The sequence below is a fragment of the Apodemus sylvaticus genome, chromosome 4 (genome assembly GCF_947179515.1).
Source record: "Apodemus sylvaticus chromosome 4, mApoSyl1.1, whole genome shotgun sequence".
Classification (NCBI taxonomy): Eukaryota; Metazoa; Chordata; class Mammalia; order Rodentia; family Muridae; genus Apodemus; species Apodemus sylvaticus.
In genome coordinates, this window is record NC_067475.1 from 162,551,046 (window position 1) to 162,573,085 (window position 22,040).

General features: G+C 45.9%; 2 protein-coding genes across 5 annotated transcripts in view; both read left to right on the top strand.

The window, feature by feature from the left end:
• LOC127683535 (inositol monophosphatase 1) overlaps positions 1 to 22,032 on the top strand; it is a 141,266-nt gene extending 119,234 nt beyond the window's left edge. For 2 of the 4 annotated variants that reach the window (XM_052180877.1, XM_052180875.1), the window contains exons 2-9: positions 8,767 to 8,832; positions 9,359 to 9,492; positions 11,056 to 11,160; positions 12,599 to 12,644; positions 13,302 to 13,410; positions 14,593 to 14,701; positions 18,991 to 19,142; positions 20,255 to 22,032. In XM_052180877.1, coding sequence (XP_052036837.1) covers positions 8,770 to 8,832; positions 9,359 to 9,492; positions 11,056 to 11,160; positions 12,599 to 12,644; positions 13,302 to 13,410; positions 14,593 to 14,701; positions 18,991 to 19,142; positions 20,255 to 20,370 — 834 coding nt within the window. In that variant the 5' untranslated portion in view covers positions 8,767 to 8,769 and the 3' untranslated portion in view covers positions 20,371 to 22,032. Of the gene's footprint in view, positions 1 to 6,315; positions 6,430 to 8,274; positions 8,445 to 8,766; positions 8,833 to 9,358; positions 9,493 to 11,055; positions 11,161 to 12,598; positions 12,645 to 13,301; positions 13,411 to 14,592; positions 14,702 to 18,990; positions 19,143 to 20,254 lie in introns of those variants that run through there. The other 2 variants (XM_052180874.1, XM_052180876.1) reach the window with 2 other exon arrangements.
• Slc10a5 (solute carrier family 10 member 5) lies at positions 1,571 to 6,737 on the top strand (the record flags this gene model as incomplete). The annotated part of the gene is given in 5 exon segments (XM_052180988.1): positions 1,571 to 2,096; positions 2,099 to 2,340; positions 2,343 to 2,701; positions 5,659 to 5,704; positions 6,225 to 6,737. Coding segments are annotated over 5 exon segments (1,686 nt in total), but the record flags the coding sequence as incomplete, so codon positions are not given.
• Positions 22,033 to 22,040: the final 8 nt, after the last annotated feature.

Sequence of the window (22,040 nt, forward strand, 5' to 3'; positions counted from 1 at the left end):
TCCATCAGCAATGCCACAAGAACACAGAAGCTTGAAAACATATCAAGTGTGACTGAAGCTTATATGAATCTTTTACCTCTAGTGAGCAACACTGAACCCCCAATATGATGACTTAGTTGTTCTCAGGAATGGTCTGGGACTCACAAGTTATAAGACAATCAAACCCCAGGTTATTGGAACACACAACCTTTGGGGACTACTACTGTATACTTTAAGGAGGATGCAGTAAAACGAGATAGATAAACACGGGCTCTACAAAGCCTTAAGTGCCCAGCCAAAAAGCCAGACTCTAAGTATCCCTATTATTAGCAGTGCCTGCACACAGAGGAAGAAAGGTAAAAACCTGGACTTATGGGTTAATAAATATAGAACTGGCTCCATGTTTAGCAGCAAGTCTTCTATTAGCATTTTCTCTTCCTTCTCTACCTCTAGCATGTTTCACCTTGGCTATCTCCAACTGCTCCAAGAAAATGTCTCTTAGGATGGTTTTATCCTCTGTTATAAGGACATGGGCTGGACCATTGGCAGTCCTCTGCTTCACAGGTCCAAGTGCCCTTAAGAGGTCACATGCTTTATCTTGCTTATGACTGTGACTTTTCCCAGGCACCTTACCTCTGAAGACTGTCAACAGAGCAGGCCTGCTTCCTGGGATATGTCTGAAAAGACACTAGCTTCTGCAAGTGTGGAATAGGAGCCAAGCATCCACACTGCTGGGGCATTCCAGGCTCGCACATGGGCCTTCTGTTTTCTGACTTGAAGGCTGGTTCTGATGCTTGAGCTAAGCACAAGCACAAAATGCAGAAGTCTGGGAAAGGTCTAGCAAAGAAAAATGAGATTGCATATCTAACTAGTTCCTGAAAGTTTAGCTATTCAGTTGGGAGTAGGAAGCACAAATTGGGGAGTATGGAGGGTGAAGGAAAAGAACACAGAGCTCTTGTATAACCTGACACCAGAGACTACTGTGCACAAAGGTCCTGAGACTGAAGCATATTAACATGTTCTAGGATACAAAGAATCCAGTGTAGGTAGAGGTGACTTCGCAGCTGAGGTTAAGGAAATAGGGAGAACAATGTTCAATAAAAAAAACAGTGGTAACAATTAGGCAACTGTGGCCTTTGTACTGGGTGCTTTATGCACTGGTCTTCATTGAAGACCTTCCTACTGCTGTGGAGACCACAGTCATGCCCATCCTCCTCTGCATACATTAGTTTGTCTTGCTTTCACTAGTTCTCTAGAACCACACAAAACAAGCACTCAGTAGCTGTTTCTTGACTATATTGGTCAGAATTCTGTTCCTAGAATTCACTTGGATTCACCATGAACATTGTGACTATCACCTAAATGGTCACCGTGCTTAAGAGTTTCTCCTTGCCAGGCAGAGGTGCCACATACATTTAATCCCAGCACTTGGGAGGCAGATTTCTGAGTTCAAGGCCAGCCTAGTCTACAGAGTGGGTTCCAGGACAGCCAGGGCTTTACAGAGAAACAATGTCTCGAAAAACCAAAAAAAAAAAAAAAAAAAAAAAAAAAAAAGAAAAGAAAAGAAAGAAAGAACAGAAAAGAAAAGAAAAAAGACACCATCATCGTAAGATCCAGCTATAAAGATAAAGGGCCTCACTCCACCTACCTCCTTGTGAAGTCAGAGGATCCCAAAGTGCTGCAGGTGGTGAATGTGACCAGGACCTCCCTGGGTGTCACAGACTTCACCGTCAGCCTGAAGACTTTCCCAGGAGACACAAATCTGACCCTGCAGCTCTGGGAGTCTGAAGGTAGGCAAACAACACTCATTGAAGAGATAAAGACTGTCAGAGTGAGAGTGTTCGGGCAGACGGAGGACAGCCACTTCCAGGCACCAATCCATGTCTACACCTTCCTGCTTGTCTTATCAATGATCCTTCTAAATAAATGTGCCTTTGGCTGCAAGATCGAATTCCAGGTGCTTGAAACAGCGTGGAAGAGACCGTTGCCAATACTTCTTGGGGCGGTTATACAGTTTTTTCTTATGCCATTCTGTGGTTTTCTCTTGTCTCAGATTTTGGATTTGCCTAAGGTACAAGCTTTTGGATTCATAATGACCTGCACGTGCCCAGGAGGAGGTGGGGCTATCTCTGTGCTCTCCTTCTGGAAGGGGATGTCACTTTGTCCGTTTTGATGACTTGCACGTCAGCATCTCTGGCCCTGATCGTGATGCCTGTCAACTCGTACTCATACAGCCGGCTGCTGGGGCTAGCAGGTGTATTTCACATTCCTGTCTTGAAGATCGTGTCTACTCTTCTGTTCATACTTACGCCCATATCGACTGGTGTAGTCGTAAAGCACAGAATGCCTGAAAAAGCATTTTAATGCCTGAAAAAGCATGTTTAGAGAGAATAGTGCGGCCTCTGAGTTTGACTTTAATGTTCGTGGGGGTCTACTTGGCTTTCAGGATGGGACTGGTGTTTCTGAGAATGGCTAACCTAGAGGTGTTTCTTTTGGGGCTTCTGGTTCCTGTACTGGGCTTTTTGTTTGGCTATTCCTTTGCTAAGGTCTACCTGCTGCCTCTTCCTGTTTGCAAAACGGTTGCTGTCGAGAGTGGGATGTCGAATAGTTTCTTGGCCCTGGTCATCATTCAGCTTTCTTTTTCCCAGACCAAAGCCCATGAGGCCTCTGAAGCTCCTTTCACAGTAGCCATGTGTTCCGGCTGTGAAATGTTACTGCTCAGGTGGATTTCTGAGTTCGAGGCCAGCCTGGTCTACAGAGTGAGTTCCAGACAGCCAGGGCTACACAGAGAAACCCTGTCTCGAAACACCAAAAAAAAAAAAAAAAAAAAAAAAAAAAAAAAAAAAAGAAAAAGAAATGTTACTGCTCCTTCTGGTCTACAAGGTCGCTCCTTAGCCCAGAAAATGAAAATACTCCTCTAGTTTAAAACATACCGCATACCTGGCTGATTCAAACTGCACATAAAATAGCATGTGCACTAAAGTCACCTTCAAGCTGGTTAAAAGCTTGACATGGGAGGTGAGGAGATTATTTCTTCTAGTACTTTTATGTTTATATTTGTGTGTGTGTGTATGTGTGTATGTGTGTGTGTAACGTACACATGTGTATAATGTTACATGTGTGTACATGTGCGCATGTGTGTGTGTACGTGTGTGTGTGTGTGTGTGTGTGTGTGTGTGTGTGTGTGTGTGTTATACCCATACTAAGCACCTTGTGACACAATACACATTGAGAAGGGGGATTAAGCTACTTTTGCGGTGTGTCAGTTTGGTAATGATTTTATAATCTCTTAATGAGGAACCAATGGAAATAAGCAGTGGTTCTTTGTATCCTTAGGTTTCCAAGGGAAGACTGTCCTGAGGAAGGGGCCGTAAACGCTGACTCCTAGCTGGCATCACCCCAGCTCATCAGAAGCAGTGCGTCTTGAATAAACACAGGGGCTTTGTTTCCACAGTCTCACGTGCTTCTGAGTTCTGTTCCCCCTTCCCCCTTGAAGGCACCGGCACTTTTGAGAAAAGGCCGCCTCTCCTCCCCTACCCATCCTCTCTGTAAACCAGTACTGCAGTTTCCTCTGATGCCTGCACCAGCCTCCTCCCCAGTTCCACTACTGTTGTGGTTGGCATTGCTGCTTCCCCAAAGCTTTCCAAACCGGCCTTGGCTTCTTCTAACTCTAGTCAGTCACAGTGATCTTACAGAAGTCTAAGTTGGCTTGCATAGTTTTCCTGCGAAGAAGCCTGTTTGCTATGTACAGAAAGCCCTGCAAAGGCATTTGTGAGCCTCTGTTGTGAGTTTAATATGGCTTTCCAGTTTGTTTTCTACCACTTCTTGACATTTAAGTCTTTGTTTGCCATTTTGTGGTTTTCTTTTGAGTCAGATATTGGCTTGGCCTAAGGCACAGGATTCTATATTTTTTGTATTACACAGGTCTTTGCTTCTGTGTGAAGGAGAGTTGTCTGGTCTCTCGGATACGCCCTGTGCAGGCCAGCTCAGCTCTTCTGTAGCAGTTTCTACTCTTTCACTCTCCTCACTCATCGTTGAACATGAAACTCATTTTTATTTTTCCTATCATGCTGGCATCCCATATGCCAACAGGTTGTTACAGCACAGGCTAAGACCCAAATGAAGACTATGCTTCAACAAGTAATTGATTAGTCTTTGGCCAGGAGTGTGCAATTTAGTCATAGAGTGCTTGCTGGCATGCTGGACGTCCTGGATTCTAACACTGCAAAAACTAAATTCACGCATTAAAAACAAAACAAAGAACAAAGAACAAAATCCTCTATATGTGCTCCATGGGATATATTCTTACATCATCAAAAATGTATAACTGAGAATTCTGATTCATTTTTTAGTGCCTGAAACCAGTCCATATTCTTGTCCAAAGACAATGTACCTTTAAGCCTAACAAACAAACAAACAACCCACTCTTATTGGCCTCATTCCCGTTGTTGGAGATAAAATAGTTATCCCACCGTCCAGTCCCCTTATTTTAAAAATGGAGATAATGATGTCATCTCTATTAGATTGCACCGGGAATTATATAGACCATAAATCCACCGCGCTTGCTTATCAGAGTACAGAGTTAGCTCTTATTATCGCTTTGTCCGAGTTTCAACCGTCAGCACAGACAGATGCATACTGATGGTCTGGAACACCAACACCAAGCTATGTTTGCAGCCTACACCTAACGGTTGAGCATTTTCCTCTGGTGTTCTCGCCTGTAGTGTTTGGGCTGATACAAGCTAACCGAATCCGTTCGTTCTTATGTCGCCGAGTCCAGTGTATACAACCATGATTTGTAAAAGACCTGATGGGTGCTGGTGGGTGTCTATCCTGATCAGAACAGTGATAGTTATTTCCCTGGAACATTTGCCTCTTCAAACAGAAACGCCCATTCAGAGGCTCAAATGCTAAGTGCATTTCCATAACACGGACCTGTCAAGGTTCCTCTAAATGAACATAATTTGTCAATCAAAAGACAGGCATCTCCCTTTCTAGTTGTGCTTTGTGGCACTGAGAATGTGTCAGGTCAGCTTTCAAATCTGTGAAACACAGAGATGCAGAGGTTTAAGACACAGGTTCTTAACGGACATGTTAAGAACAAGAGGGATGCCAGGCAGAGGCAATTCCATTTGGTCACATATTCATGCCTGTCAGCATACATTTGATAAAATTTTCAAATCACTGATAGTAGAAGACCCCAACACCGAGTTCTTGAAGGCCTTTTGTGGAAAACCAAACACCCATGAGTGTGTGACAGTGTCTCAAGGCAGCAGTCTTCAGAAGAGTAGACTTATTTTGGCTCTCTGTGGGTTTACAAATCAGATTCGCCATCCGTGCCACTTATCTCTGAGACACGTTACACATCATTAATAACTTCTTGTCTTGATTCCTGGAAACCAATCACTTCACAAGTAATACTGCAAGGACATTGTGGTCCTTGTGGGTAGGTCATGCGGATAGAGTTCCACTTGAGTAACACAGGACCACGGTACAGGACCATGTGAGGAAACATTTTAAGAACCATCAACTAGCCTTTGTTGGCCATCCTGAACAACCAGGGTAAGCCATGGATATTCATTCTGTGGACTTTGGAGTCAGGGCGCTATATGCTCTTGTTGTATGAGTTTGGGACAAATCCTTTAACTTCTCCAAGCCTCAGTTTCCTTATCTGTATAGTGAAGGGAGTCTTCATGAAATTGTTGTGCCACTTATGTTTAAGCATGTAAGAGCACAATTGTTGTCTGGTGTGGTGTCACGTGCTTGTAATCCGGAAGGGAAGGCATGATGCTCAAAGACTTGAGAAGCCAACCTATGCTACATAATGGGACACTGTTAAAGATCAATGGCTTGGAATGGCTCAGTGACAGAATGCTTGTATATTATTTACAAAGCCCCGGGCTCCATCCTTAGGACCGAGGGCTGGAAGTCAGTCCGGAGAGCGCCTGCCTGCAGCAGTCAAGTCCACCAACCAACAACCTGCGTCTAAACGAATTACGGAGAAGAGAGCTGGTGCTGACAGTCAATCATCAAAAAATAAAAATAAAAATCTCCTTTAGGCTTACAGGTTTAACAAATGAGAGGTACCCACTGACAGTCACAGCTCCAACTTATCGGTGACCAAACAGCAGAATGGGAAATGGGAAAATATGAACGAATAAAGACAAAAGTGGAGATTTGCAAACTCTTAGAGAAGAAAGGGGATGCAGGAGGACGCCCGAGCACGGTAACTTCAAGCGGACCAGCCTTGCAAGGACAAGCTCGGCCAGGCCATCAGCACCAAGCTGAGCGACGACGGGAAGGCGGGGTTTCGAGACGTCCATCCTCGCTCTCAGCTTCAATGGGGCGGGACTTCCTGTCGGAGCAATCCCCCGTTACCTCCGGAAGAGCCTAGGAACCGAGTCCTCGGACGCCGGCGGTTGAGCACCGATTGCGGTGCGCTCGCGCGAGGTGAGTCGGTTCTGTCCCTGCGTTCTGCGCAGCGTTATTCGGTGGCCGAGGCGTGGGCTCCCGGCGGGCTGCGGACGAGCTCTCCCCATGCTGGGCCGGGGCGGCGGCCGGGCCCTCCTCCAGGCCGTGCTCGCCGCAGTGCTCCGGAAACAGCCGAGCCGCTTCGCCCGGAGGTCCTCGGTCTCCGAGGTTGTGAGTCGCAGAATGAGCCCGGCTCTGCCCAAGCCCGCGGGGCTCTACACGGCAAGTTCCAGGCCCACGAATTCACAGGGTTGGGGATGCCCTGCATCAGGAGCGGGGACAAGTGACGCGGGTAGCTCGGCTGTACAGGATAGAAAGTTTTAAGTCTGTATGACTTTGTTCCCAAAGTGAGGAATGTAGAATATAACCCCCGGGAAAACAAGTCTTGAAGCAAAGGTCTCTGAAATCAAAGGGTTTATTGAGCCATTTACCAGCTAGGAAAAGGACCAAGACTTAGGGCACATTTTGTAAACTACCAGCAACAAGGCTAAAAAAGTGCCTCTGAGATCAAGAGTTAACGCTGCAATTGGATCTCCAGACACATGTTTTTTAATTCTCCATTCTTGCTCCCCCCCCCCCCAAAAAAAAGAACACATCCCAGAGAACTGTTACTTAATTGACTTCCGTTGTCTCTTCCCTCTTCTGGACAGCTACATTTTAGGGCACCTCAGAAATTTTCATTTATCAGCCTCCTTTCCTCAAGGAATATATTAGAACTGGTTGAGAAGATGTAGCATGCATACAAATGACCAAATACTGCATAGCAGCAGCAGTTTTTCAGCAAGTGTCTATTGGTTGGTATCTGTTGGGTTGACGATGGGATGGATGGCTTTTGAAATGGTCATGGAGAATCGGGAGGTGTTCTGTTTGTGTTGTCACAAGGTTAAGTGTGAGTGGCTTGAACGGTTTATGGTGAGGTTTATGGTGAGCAAGCCCAAGAATGTCCAGTTGTGACCGATCAGAGGAGAGCATTAAGAACAAGAATGACCAAGTTTGGAAGCCATTCTTGAAGAGCTGTGAGGAGTTTATTCTGTAACTCAAAAGGTGGCCTTTTATACGCTGACTTGGATGCTTGAGTCACAGGAAAAGGCGCGTAGGTGTGCTGGCCTCTGTCGGGAATACCAGCCAACGTTCTGAAGGCTAAGCCAGGATGGTCAAGAGCTCGAAGGCTCTTGACATCAATAAAGAGGATAATGAAGCAACAGCAAGCAGCTTCTGCTCAGTGTCCCCTTTGCTTCTCCCTGTGCTAGAGGGTAGAGACTTCAGATGCTCTTAAAGAGGAAACTTTGTAGTAAAAAAAAATAAGTACAAAAGAGGAAGCACAAGTGTGTAACTTGTCGTGGGAAGCAGGCAGAGTGTGGCTCTATAAAGACTGCCACCTTTTCTGGGCATGACAGCGTCCATGCTTCCGTGGGCCAGGAACCCGTTAGCCTGTGGTCAAGCCTGTGGTGAGTCTCTAGAGGCCAGCAGAAAGTTGGCAAGTCGCACGGTCGTGCCCCGCCCCCCTGAGGTCCAGGAGGTAACTGGTACCTTTGCTTTTATCATAGTATTTTTAGACCTAGAGTTTTCTTCTCTCAGAATGTTGTAAGGGAAAGCAGGGAACTTTCTAATCAGAATTGAGCATACGTTCTGTAAAATCTGCCCATATAATATGGGGCAAAGTATTTCTGATCTGTGAACCTTGAATTATTTATTCACCTTTACCTTTTTTTTTTTTTAAATTCCATCTGTGAAGCACTCAACTCCCTAGAGTTGAGGTAACACAGACAGCCTTTGTTCCTTTGTCTTTAAAAGTGCTTCTATTTCAGCCTTCCCTGTGTTCTTTGTCATATTCCCCACCCACTCCTACACATAATAACCCTTAGCGGCTGTGTTGACCTCATCTGTTCCCCAGCACCCCCACAATATGATATGGTACAGCTACAACCCAAAATGTGGACCCTTGGGAGACTACTTGATAGAACCTCGTTTGCTTTGATAATACCTCTGTTAAGGTGGGTATAATATCTCATGCCTGTGATCACAGTACTTGGAAAACACAGGCAGAGGATCCGGAGTTCAGGGTCATCCTTCGCTTTAAGACTAGCCTGGACTGTGAGACATTGACTCAAAACAGCACCAATAACAAAACGTTTTTACTACGAGCTGAACTATGTAATATTTCAAAATGATGTTTACTGGGACTATTTGTGGAGGAAAATTGAAATATAAACCAGGGAAGGGGTAAATCAAAGTGTTGCTAATTGAGATGCTTGTGTAAGTGAGTGCCTGCACAGTTTGTAACTGTTTGTGCTGACCTGTGTTGACTATGTTTAGATAATGGGAGACCCTTGGCAGGAGTGCATGGATTATGCAGTAGTCCTCGCAAGACAAGCTGGAGAGGTATGCACTACAGTATGTACGCCAGAGTGTGTGGGGTGTCGATGTTACAGCGCAGTCTTGTTCAGCAAAGCATGTTTTGAGTGGTGTCTACACGTGCAGTTTCACTAAACTGTAAATACAGTGAAAGTTGATTGATTTTGTGGGAGGCGTGGCTGGGGGTGGAGCCTCGGCCTGGGTTAATGTGAAGCATCATGGGCATGGGGGTGGAGCCTAGGCCTGGGTTAACTTTAGGCATCATGGGCATGGGGGTGGAGCCTAGGCCTGGGTTGACATTAGACAGCATGGGAGTGGCATTTCCAGCTGAATTTTTCACTTTGTGATGTTAACCTTTGCAGCAACAGTCGTGAATCTAAAATAAGATACGAAATTACATAATATTTCTCTAAAGTGTCTTGTTTCATAGACATGTTTGAAAGAAAACATTTCAGAACATGTTAAGAGTGGTTGAATGCTTGAAGTTATTTTTGTCTTTTCTTTCTTGTTTGGTTTTAAATTATTTCCATCTTTTTTACTTGCTCTTTTTTAGATGATTCGTGAAGCTCTGAAAACTGAGATGAACGTCATGATTAAAAGTTCTCCCGCCGACTTGGTGACCGTTACTGACCAAAAAGTTGAGAAAATGCTCATGTCGTCTATAAAGGAAAAGTACCCATATCACGGGTATTTCTTCTACCGCTTTATCGCTTTATCTTGAGAGAGTTAAGTCTGGGCTGGAATAAGCGTTTGTGTGAGGCAGATGTTTCTAGATACAGCGGTGTAATAGGTGACTGACTTGAAAAGGAGCTTCGTTGGAGGTTGTGGGGCTGCTCAGGCCAGGATGACGGGAGGAAGATCCCTGTGGTGACGTCTGTTGCTTTGGATAGTGTGTGTGTGGTCTTGGTCTTAACTGATGGCTTGGCTGTTTCTGGCTAATCTTTTATATTTTTTTTTACCTCACTGGTTAAGATTCCAAATCCTGACTGGAGCCCCTGCGCGCTGAGTTATGTTGATTGCCTGCCCTGTGGTTCTAGGGTCAGGAAAGGGGATCTCTGCCGGGAGGAAATGTGTGGATGGTGGAAGCATGTCTGCTGCCTTAGGCGCAGCTGGAAAGCTCGCGTGAACTCCCTGCATTGCGAAATTCTGCATATGTGAGGGAAGTACCAGCATGAGAAAGTTCCATAGAAAATCCTAAATCAGACCCAAATTTAGCAAAAAAACATTGTTCATCCAGGCAAGATGGCAGATGCCCCTAATGCTAGCACTCAGGAGAAGGAGGGAAGACGCGTGGGAATGTGTAGCCAGCCAAGCCTGCGCGGTGATGCCTAGTCTCCAGAAACTGCAGGCTGGAAACAGGGTCAGCGGTAGAGCACTGTCTGCAGGTGCAAGTCCCCAGAACTCTTAAGAAATTAAAAGCCATCCTTTGAAGGTTTCGGCTAAGTGCTGCCGTGTCTTCCGCCTTGGGACATTGACTGCTGTCAGTCTTTTAGTCATGGAGATGGAACAATATTTAGAGTTGTGACTGAACATCCTTCCTGCCAATAACAAGGCTTACAAATAAGAGAAAAAGGAAACAGAGGACAAATATATATTGAGAGTTCAATGTCAAAGATAAAAAATAGAAAAAAGAACAGTTGAGAAGAAAACCGGCGACCGCAGACACCATGTGTAGAATTGACTTACCAGTTGCACAGTCTTTGGCTGCTGTGGTACATTCTCAGGAACTCACCAGCTCTTCTCGGTTTCGTTCTGCTTCTCTAAAGCCATTATTCTAAAACAGACCCAGAGCTTCACAGCTTGGCCAGGGTAGGGAGTGACTCGGCCAGCCCTGGCCGAGGTCTCTGGGAGTTTCCATCAGTGGGTCACCGAGGCCCCAGGAGGACGGAGGGACCCGTTACACCTGTAGTTGCTGGCAGCTCCAGCTCCCTCAGTTCAGTTTGCTGGACTTGAGAGGCTGTGTCACTCTCGCCTAGGCTGGCCTGACTGTTGCCCCCTGTGCCAACTGAGTGCTGAGATCATGGCGCGCGCTGCCACACCCGCCCCGCACTTACTTTTAAGATTGCTGTGTTTTCTTAATTTCTCATGCTAAGGATGACCTTTTCAGATGTGTGTACTTTCCCTGTATTTATACCATTTAGAATTTAGGACTCTGTACTGTTTCGCCATGTTTATTATGTTATTTCTCTCTTTCTCTCTCTCTCTCTCTCTCTCTCTCTCTCTCTCTCTCCCCTTCCTTCCTTCTCTCAGTTTCATTGGTGAAGAATCTGTGGCAGCTGGGGAAAAGACAGTCTTGACAGAGCAGCCCACGTGGATCATTGACCCTATTGATGGAACGACTAACTTTGTGCATCGGTATGCATTTAATTTTCGTGTACTTGCTGTTGTGTGTTCACTGGGTGAGTCTCTGTTCAAGGCGACACAGACTTGAGGAAATCGTAGAAGTCATTGATGCTGCTTTATTTGAAGATGCTGTGGATGAGCTGGGTGGTGGAGTGAAACATGTTGTGCGGAGCTTTTCTAAGGTGTGGAGCCAGGGAGCAAATGGTACAGTGTGGGCCTGTGCTGTGCTGTGCTGTGCCTGGTCACCGCTTTTCGGCCTGTGAAGACTCCAGAAATGGCGGAGTAGCATGGACCCTTTAGACCAGTAAAGAAGTTGCTAAGTCCACTGATGGGGTCCTCTCTGTGTGCAGTGAGTTCACTCTCAGAGAGGAACAGGGGTGCTAAAAGGGTGGGGCATTAGGGTCTGAGATTTGAATCCCACAACTTGTTTATTGGCTTTGTGATGCTGGACAAGCTACTCTTTCAAAGCCTCGGTTTTGAGAATACTTATCGCCAGTCAGGGCTGGGGTTAATAGTACCCGCTGCTCTTCCACGGGACCCAGGTTCGATTCCCAGCACACCTGTGGCCTCTCACAGCTGTTTGTAACTCCAGGCCCAGCGGGTCCAACGCCCTCTTCTGACCTCCACAGACACTGCACGAGCACAGTGCATACACATGAAGGAAAAATAAAGGTTAAGAGAATGCGTAAGGTCCAGATGTTCTAGTTTTCTTTCGGTGGCTGTGATAAAACGATGAGCACAAGCAGCTTGGGCGGAGAGGGCTGATTCCACCTCAGTCTTCACAGCTCGCCACTGAGGGAGGCCGAGGCGGGAGCTCAGGCCGAGCTGATGCGCAAGCTGTGGAGCCCGGCTCACCTTTCGCTGGCTCCGCTCTGCTCCCATTCTTCTCAGCCCAGGCCCGCCTGCCCTGGACGGCACCACCCAGAGGGCGCAGGCCTTTCCTACCTCAGCTGCTAATTAAGACAATGCCCTGCAGACATTCCCACAAGCCAATTCCTCAACTGAGATTTCCTCTTCTCAGATATGTAGAGGTTGTGTCAAGTTCACTAGAACTTTGGCACCAGGTGTAAGAGTATAATCTTAGCACTGGGGAGGTAGAGGCAGGAGGGCCATGGATTTGAGACCAGCCTGGGCTACATATTGAGCTCTCCAGGTTAGCTTAAACTACTAGTAATGTCTCAAGGAAAAAGGACTGTATAAAATGGCCTTATTAATGGCACCTGTTTCATAGAATTATTTCTTGGTGGGATTCATGGAGTTGTTCACTTTCATAAGAACTTAGTATAGTACCTGACACGGTAAGGATCAGTGGTGTGTGTGTGTTGTGTGTGTGCATCTTCCATCCGTATTCCATCTTAGATCAGGGGTTATAAGAATTGATTCGAAAACAATTATATACATACTTGTTGACATTCTGTCTTGGTTAGTTTGTGGATTTTCCCTTTTCAAGGTTTCCCTTCGTGGCTGTTTCGATTGGCTTCTTGGTGAATAAAGAGGTGCGTCTTCGCGTGTGGTTTGTAAGGCACTTCGCTTTCTTTTCCTTTCCCACAGTGCGGAGAAAAAGTTAAGTCTCTCATATTTGGTTCGTGCCACCTGTGAACGTGCGCCTCAAGGCCGCGGCCCTGTTTGCGCCCTTCCCAGTAGATGAGGCCTGTTTCCCGAGGGGCCAGAGTTAGGAAGAGCAAGGGAACATAGGGAGGGGACAGCACCAGGCTGCTCCTGACACGGCAGCCGTGTCACCAGTCAGTGTGGCTCCACAATGCCTCAGAGGAAGGGGGACTTCATGTGTCGGCGGCCGAGGGCTGGCTGGAACTGCGGCGTGTATTTAGGAACACAGACACAAGTGAGTGGATACTTACCTACGGAACCAGGAGAGTAACATCTGTAGTCGCCGCGGTCCTCTGTGCTCGTCCCTGCTGATGGGCTCTGGGCCGCTGCAGCCGAGGAGCTTGAATGGCTCCACCAGGAACTTAGGGCATGTCTGAGGTGAAAGCCCCAGGCTAAGTGGGAGCATGCTTGCCTAGCGTGTACAAACCCTAGCAACCCAGTGGAACTGTCCTCTGTGTTGCCGCCTATCCGTGAGCATAAAACTATACCAGGTAAGGGGAAATTACCCAGGCGGTGTGCTAAAAGAGACTTGCTTTCCTGTGCAGATGGAGTTTGGAGTTGTGTACAGCTGTGTGGAGGATAAGATGTACACCGGCAGGAAGGGGAAGGGCGCTTACTGTAACGGCCAGAAGCTTCAGGTCTCAAAGCAGGAAGGTGGGTTTGCCTTCCAGCGCTGGCACCCTCAGCAGCCGGCGCTTGCCTTCTCCATATTTGTATACTGACCTTTGGGTCAGCAAGTATCAGCTGACTGGAGAGTTGTGTTATTGAAGCAGATGCCAGTGAGCGCATGCACCCCAGAGTCTGTGGCTGTGGCCGTGGCCGTGGCCGTGGCTGTGGCGTCAGGCTTCTGATCTGACAGCTCTCGGCTTGCTGCCTCACTTACACCACCTCTCACCTCTCAGCACTGCTTAATTTGATGTGACGTCACTCACCCCATTCTTGGTCAGTAAATCATATTGCGTGTCAAAGCTGAGATCAGTTGGACATGGTGGCGTCTTCCTGGAATCCCAACACTCAGAAGGTGGAGGCAAAGGGATCAGGAGTTTGAGGCCAGCCTGGGTAAAGCAAGTTCTAGGGCAGGCTATGCTCCCAGCAGACAAAACCACCTGAGAATCCTTAAGAAGGATGCATGTGGTTTCTCAGTCTCTATACGAGGGTCAAGTCCCTCAGGTAAAATGATGTCTTTGCATATAACCTGCCCACATACCTTGCTTTCTCTGTCCCTAGGTTAGTTATGGCTACAGTATCAATGCTGTGTACACTGTTGTCCTACTCCCTGGCCTTTAAACTTGCAGTCTTGATTTGGGGATCTTTGCAGACTTTCATAAACAAGAAAACTTTTCCTTCCTTCCTTCCTTCCTTCCTTCCTTCCTTCCTTCCTTCCTTCCTTCCTTCCTTCCCTCCTCCCACTTTGATTTGCTTTTAATCAAAGTCTCACTGTAGCTCTTGCCTGGAACTAGCGATACAGATCAGCTTAGCCTTGAACTGAGAGACTCCCCTGCCTCTGTCTTCTGAGCACTTAGATTAAAGACGCACAGTGCAATGCTCAGTCCTAACCTTCCTCTTAAAGGCTTCATTTGAGGGCGTACTTCTTGTTCATTTCCTTCCTGTTTATTTCTTTAAATGGTTTATTACTATGTTTTAATTGCAGGCTTGTGTCAAGCACCACACCTGCTTTTATAAGTATTTTAATCCTTGAAGCTTGGGGAAAAAATTAGATAAACTAGGAAAGAGGATTTAAATGTCCCATTTTATTCTGAATTGTGTCAGATTTGCTCTTCTAGAGTTTTGGTTAGTGAGGGCTAGTGGTTTATTTGAAATGGCTTCTCTTTTCAGACATTACCAAATCACTCTTGGTGACCGAGTTGGGCTCGTCCAGAAAGCCAGAGACTTTACGGATTATTCTCTCCAACATGGAAAAGCTTTGCTCCATCCCCATCCATGGGTAAGGCCTCCTCGTCCCACCCAGACCTCCAGAGGATTTCACTTAAAGGAGTGAGTGTGTGTGTGTCTATGTCTGTGCTTGTGTGGAGGCTAGAGTTGACCTTGGGAATCTTGGTTTGAGATGAAGTCTGTTTTGATTTGATTTTCACAGCAGGGCGTTGCAGTGTGTCTTGGGCAGGCCTCAGGCTGCCTTGCCTCTGCTGTGCCGCAGTGTCAATGCCTCTACCTCAGCCTCCTCAGCAGTGGGCTTAGAGGTCTGCGCCACAGTTCCTAACGTCATTAGCTTTATTTTAAGTTTGTCTCTTGTATAAAACATAGAATACAGTATCAATTTATAAGTCAACTTGTAAATGTTTCTTAGTAGACAAAATTATTAATATATTGATACTGCCGTTCTGTTTCACAGTACAATAATTTTATATTGTGTTGTGATTTCTATCTGAATTATTTGCAGTTACTGTGTTTATTTCATGAGTTCTTTGTTTTTGAATTTTTGTGTTTATAAATGCTTTTATTTTTATCAGATTTCGTTTTATTAAATCTTTCTTAGTGTTGCATGTGCTGGTGTTGCACGTGCTGCTGTTGTATGTGCTGGTGTTACATGTGTTAGTGTTGCATGGACTGGTGTTACATGTGCTGGTGTTACATGTGTTGGTGTTGCATGTGCTGGTGTTGCATGTGCTGGTGTTACCGGATTCATACCCATAACACTGCTCTCCAGCCTCAGAGTCTTCAGTAATGACAGGATGCATGAGTGGATACACCAGAGTGAAGGTTGCTGGGAGTGATGGCTTATGTTAGTACACTGCTACCCTAGGAGGCTGAGGCAGCAGAGTGCTTGATTCCAGAAGTCAGGTTTAGTCTGGAAAACATACTGAGACCCTAGCTGGAAAAGTTCTGTTTGTTTTTAAAGCAAGCACATATCCTAGAGGTCTTAGGAAAAGCTAGCGATTTGATGTTCCTAAATTTAATACAGGTATTGCTTACATAAGTAGCATTTTTCTGATCTTTGTTATGGTGGTTTCAGTAAAAAATAATCCTGAAAAAGTCACTGAAGCAAGGCCTAGTAGAGCATACCTGTGACCTTGGCCTGTGGAAGGCTGGACAAGAAGACCTTGGAGAATAGTTCAGGGACAACCTGGCTACACAAAAAGAACTGCCTCAAGTGAATAGGAAGCTGTGGGGGAGCCAGGCTCTGTAACACTGTCGGCCATGCTAGGAACCGAGCCAGCTGAGGCAGAAGACTGGCCGTCTACACATGAGAGTTGATGAATAACAATAGGATTGCATGATTTCCTCTTATAGCCAGTTGCTGCTACCTTTTTCTCCTGAAAATAATCATCTGGGGCCGACTTTGATCACGGTCCAAGGGCCTCCTAATGGGCACTTGCTTGTTTTGTGGATGAGTTCAGAGGCTCAGACTCAGGAAGTGGCTGCAAGTGATGAGCGGATGGAGACACAGCTCCAGCCCTGGCTTCCAGACCATTCTCTTCCTTTAACATTTAACTTCCCTACCAAGAGCACTTGACCATGGCACAAACTGTGATTTGTGAATCTGTGGTCTGTACAGTAGTGAGTAAGGTGGACAGGAGGTTCTGTCACCAGTCGCTGAACCTCCCACAACGCGGAGCTCCTGAGGCCCAAGGAATGATGTCCTCCAGGCAAGAGCAAGGCGCTTCTTAAAAGCTGCTGCTGCAGTGCGCAGTGCACTGCTTAAAGTTTGGACTTTAACCATGGCCGGTAAAATGGCTGTAGAACTGGTTCATTATTACTGACTTTGTCTCATGCTTGCGGTGTCATAATAATGAACCAGTTGCATAATTTCGGGGAATTAATGCAGAGATGTCCAACGTTCTGAGATTGAACCTTCTTGGTTCATACTTGAGAACTGCACACCCAAGTTACAAAATAATCACATGTAGTCTCATAATGTTTTCCTTGAGCCTATAGTTTTGTGCAAATTCAAATCAGACAGACCTCATAAAGAGCAGATTTATAATAAGCATGGTACTTTTTACTACTCATTGTGGTTTAACGTAAGGCAGCCCTGCCCTTTCTTCAGTGGGAAAGTAGGAAGAAAGCCGGAACCGGCTGAGCGTGAGAGCAAACCCAGGTCTTTTCTGCAGTGCAAGCTCCCCTCGCTCTCAGGGACACTTGGACACCGGTGGGATCCGATGAAGATCCAGTTCAGAATCCGGGTCCCTGCCTTCATGGCTTGCTAGCAGAGTCGTGCTTTGAGTAATCCTTTGGGGTTTGTTTCTAGAACAAGCTCTTACTGACGGTGACCCCCTGCCTCAGCGCTCTGGATGCTCCCCAGAGGCCATCAGAAGTTCCCCTGTAGAGATGCCCATTTGAAGGGCTCTGAGTGGCCACCACTCAAGTACCCCGCGTCCTGTATCCCGCCTAAGAGGCAGGAGCTGGCCCTTCTTGGGTTTTGGTTTCAGTTTGCTTCCTTTCAGGCAGGGTCTTACTGTGTAGCCTGAGCCTGCTGAATTCTGGGATTTTGAGCATTACCATCCTGCTCTCCACACCTTTCTTCATAAGCTAAGACTTGTCCTGTGGAGTTAATTAGATGGACTGTTCTAGCTAGCTCTTCCATACATTTGATAAGAAACAAAAATACAAGTTGTAAAACCCACTCTCAATCAAAGATGTTTTATTCAGGCAGCCGCAGGGCGGGGAGTGAAGATAGTGCTAGCTTGACCTCGCCCTTGTATTGTTAAGGGTTCTGTGGTTGATAAGAGGAGCCAAGGGCATGTGGAGGAGTCCAGAACCGAGAGAAAAGAAGTAGACTGAGGATTGAGCGTGACCTTGGCTCAGAAGTGAATAGTGAATAGTGTCACTCCTTTCCTTTTTTAAAGTTGGCTTTGTGGAAGATGGTGTGCAGTCTTTGTTTTTTAGATACAAGGACAAAATATACAATTTATTAGTTTTCCTATACTTTTGACAAATATGTTTTCAGGGGAATGAATCTCTGCCTTATTTCCAGAGGTTTAAATACTGTTACTGGAGGAGTCTAAAGCAGATACAGTGGCTCCGACTGTAGCTCCAACCTTAAAGGGGCTGGAGTCGGAGGACAGAAAGCTCCAGCCCAGTCTGGGGCCTTTAGTGAAACCCGCCTCAAGAACAACAGTAAAAAGATAAGGAAGCAAATGCACACACATTTGAAAAGAAGCTTGAGTGTATCACTTGAAAGTAACTTATGGACATTATGTCCCTGCTCCTGGGCTCCTTTTTGTAGTGGTTGCTGCCATGTGACTGGTCTAATCCTGCCCAAGCTGGCTTGGAGCTCTTGGTCCTCCTGGCTAGCCTGTCAAGTGTGGCGATGCCTGTGCAGGTATTGGCCACCCTAGGCTCCGCCTCGGCCTCGAGCCTCCTGCATTGGCCTCCAAGTGCTGAGATTACATTTGTACTGATTTACAGGGCTTGCTTGTCACTGTTCAGCCATTTCCTTTAAGGTGCCTTTAGGTCTTTTGTTATGTGCTTGACATTTTTGAGCATTTTAAAGCTCCTATTGATTGTAAAAAAAAATGACATTTGTTCATGCAGAACCAAGACAGCCTGTGTAGTGTCAAGCACGGGGCTTCCCAGCCCCTGAGCAGTGAGAACTGTGGTGTTTCCTACGCCCTGGAGACGGCTCACACAGGACCATCTGTAAAATACAGATACTGGAGTTCTGGGGTCCAGGCACAAGAGCCTACACAAGTATCATTCTTCTTGGTTTGTGTGGGTTTTGCTGTGGGTTTGTTGTTGTTGTTGTTGCTGTTGTTGTTTAAAACAACAATGATACAGTGTACTCCAGGCTAGCCCAGAACCCACCATCCTTGTGCCTCTCAAATACTATGGTTACAGGTGTGTGTGACCACATTTGGTTGCTTTGGTGTGTTTTTGTTTTGTTTTTGTTTTGTTTTGTTTCTCTTAAAGCCTTTATCATGCTTATCTTATTAAATGATCGCTTTGTGAAAAATTCATTTGTATTTTATGTCTATGAGTGTTTGCTTGCACATATGTGCACACCACGTAAGTGCGGGGACTGCGGAAGCGAGAAGAGGGCCTCAGATCCCCCCGGACCCCATCATGTGAGCCATCAAACCCTTGCAAGACAGACCCCGCAAGTGCTGAGCCCGTCCTGGTAATTACTGGCTTTATTTTAAAACTGGAGACCGCTTTCATTCTCAGTTATTCTCAGGACGAAGGCAGTCTCAGTCGGTATCGGACGTGAAATGGCCGTGTGGAGGGAGAAACACTTGTTTCTAGAGGTCTTTATTCCTCTGATCTTGCTTGTCGTAGAATCCGGAGTGTGGGAACTGCCGCTGTGAACATGTGCCTTGTGGCCACTGGAGGAGCAGATGCCTATTATGAGATGGGGATTCACTGCTGGGACATGGCCGGCGCTGGCATCATCGTCACTGAGGCGGGCGGAGTGCTGATGGATGTAACAGGTGAGGTCATGGCACCCCAAAGCATGTGGGGCTCTCCTTGCTGTGTAGGTTCTAAAAAGAAAAATGATTGTACATGTCCTAATAGAAAAATGAAGCTGTATGAGTCTCTGCACAATCAGACAGTAGCAGGTGGAGGCAGTGCTGTAGGTAGTGAGGAATGCCTGACATGACTCTTCATGAATTGTGCCACCTCTGAGGCTGGGGCATGACCACAGTGACAGTGACCAATTGGCTCTGTCCTCCACCCGTTTTGCTCTGGCCTGTGTTGGTGAAATATTAACTCTGAGCAGAAAGTCAAAGAGTTCACCAGTAACCCTGAGGTACAGCCTGCTGAAACAGGAAATGGGAGGAAAGCAATGTGGCAGTGCGTGGGTGTGAGTGTGCCTGTCCTCACACGTGTGATAGTGCATGGGTGGGAGTGTGCCTGTCCTCACACGTGTGATAGTGTGTGGGTGTGAGTGTGTCTGTCCTCACACGTGTGATAGTGCGTGGGTGTGAGTGTGCCTGTCCTTACACATGTGACAGTGCGTGGGTGTGAGTGTGCCTGTCCTCACGTATGATAGTGCTAGTGCGTGGGTGTGAGTGTGCCTGTCCTCACGTGTGATAGTGCGTGGGTGTGAGTGTGCCTGTCCTTACACATGTGATAGTGTGTGGGTGTGAGTGTGCCTATCCTTACACATGTGACAGTGTGTGGGTGTGAGTGTGCCTGTCCTTACACATGTGATAGTGTGTGGGTGTGAGTGTGCCTGTCCTTACACGTGTGACAGTGTGTGGGTGTGAGTGTGCCTGTCCTTACACATGTGACAGTGCGTGGGTGTGAGCTCCTGTCCTCAGCCCTCAGAGAGAGAAGTGGAAGAGCTCCCACGAGAAGCAGAGAGGGTCGCGCATGTTCACTTGGACATCCCTCGAGTTGGTCTGTTCTCAGAAAAGATGCCCAGAAGCTTCCGTCCTTGAGGCTGAAAGCTGATGTCATCGGGTGATTTTTTTTTTTTTTTTAAGAAAATGTGAGCATAGTGAAATATTAGCATTGCCAGAGGACATAGCTGAGTACTATCATTTCTCGTGATTGATTTTGTTCAGGTATAACTTTTTCATATTTGATTTGATTTCAGGTGAACCATTCGATCTGATGTCTCGGAGAGTAATTGCAGCAAATAATATAGAATTAGCCAAAAAAATAGCCAAAGAAATTGAGATAATACCTTTACAAAGAGACGACGAGAGTTAGTCACACAGTCCGAGTGTCCAGCTCCGTCACACTCGCTGTCCCTGGATGTTTAAGATGTATAGTGTCACTGATCTAATTTAACCTGGAAGTCCTGATCTTAAAATGGAAACTTTTCTTTTTTACAGATGACATATTCAAAATTAGCTGGAACATTTGATTATTGAAAGAAAATTTGCATGTAATAATATTTTTGGGGAAAATATACAGGAAATATACTTAATGAACTAGCCATTGAAATTGTCCCCAGTCCATATGATCCCCTTCAACTTAATATACTCTTTATATGCACAATTCTCAATTAGAAAGTTTTCTTTTTGTAAGCAGCTTTCTCTCTGTTCCAGAAGCCATATTTGATTAAAGCTGTAAGGCTGTAACAAGCAGGCTGTCCCTGTGCGGAGGGCCTTGGTGTTTTATTAATCACTGTAACATAGCACTGGGCACAGAACCTGTCAGACAGTAGGCGCTCTAATGTCGACACCTTGCTGTGAGTGCTCGAAGCTGCAGCTCCTGCTCCTAATGTGTCTTAAAAAGACAACCATTCTCCTGTTGTGTTTGAGGTAAAAGCCACCTGACTGCCCTTTTCATATTTCGCATTGCTATGCCAGTCCACAGGCCCACGCTGCCTGAGGTGGCTGTGTCTCGTGGACATTTCTGCAGTTAGTGTACTGCTGTATACTGTAGGCTCTGCTTCAAGCCCCTGTGCTAAGAGATTTTCACAGACGTCCCCACGTACCTGGTGTAGTTAGTGGCAGTGTTACGTTTTACAAATGCAGTATTCACGCTCCGATCCATGCTCCGGTGTTAGCTGTGCTGACCTGGGTATTGTGGTATTAATGGTGAATTTTTTGATTTCATTCCAAATTGGCTGAATTTCATCACTGCTAACTAGACATTCTGTAAGGTCTTGGGCGTCTCAAGCTCAAGACAGTTTAGCGGTGAGCCCCTACTCCTTTTTAGAGGATTAGTTCATTGTCTGACCTTGGTCCTTGGCATATGAACAGACTTTTTGTTATTAGTATGTCTGAACCTCGCATTTAATAAAATGAAGTGTTTTTGTAAGTTTCAAGGCAGTTATCTTATTTTTGGATGATTTAATATATTAAATCTATATAATACTCTGATTTGGGCACTGTAATTACTGTATTTATGCTGTTAATTACATGCATTTAAAACATTATGTACCATGTAAAGTCTATTACAAGACAGGTTGCTTTGCAATTAAATTTGTTTTAATTAGGACTTACAAATAACATTTTATTTCATTGTATTTATTTATGTATCCCAGGCTAGCCTCAGAATGTTGCATAGCTGAGGATGAACTTGAGCTTCTGATGGTCTGGCCTTGCTCTCTTAAGTCCTGGGATGCAGAACCACTGGCCACAGGCTATCGCACGCAGTTTGTGTGCTGCTGGGGCCTGAGCCCAGGGCCGCGTTCTTGTTAGCCTAAGCTCTGTGCTGCCCGAGCTGTGCTCCAGCCCGTGAACACAGGTTCAATTAAAGGTGCAATTAATGATATTTTATCAAAGTTAATAGTCTCCTCTCTTTTTAGGGGTTTTGAGTTTAGTTACAAATATTTGAAACTAATATTGGTTATGAATTTTCTCTTTTTATATATAGATTTTTCCCAATATAGATAAACACTTAATAAATACTTTCTCTATCTGTTTGTA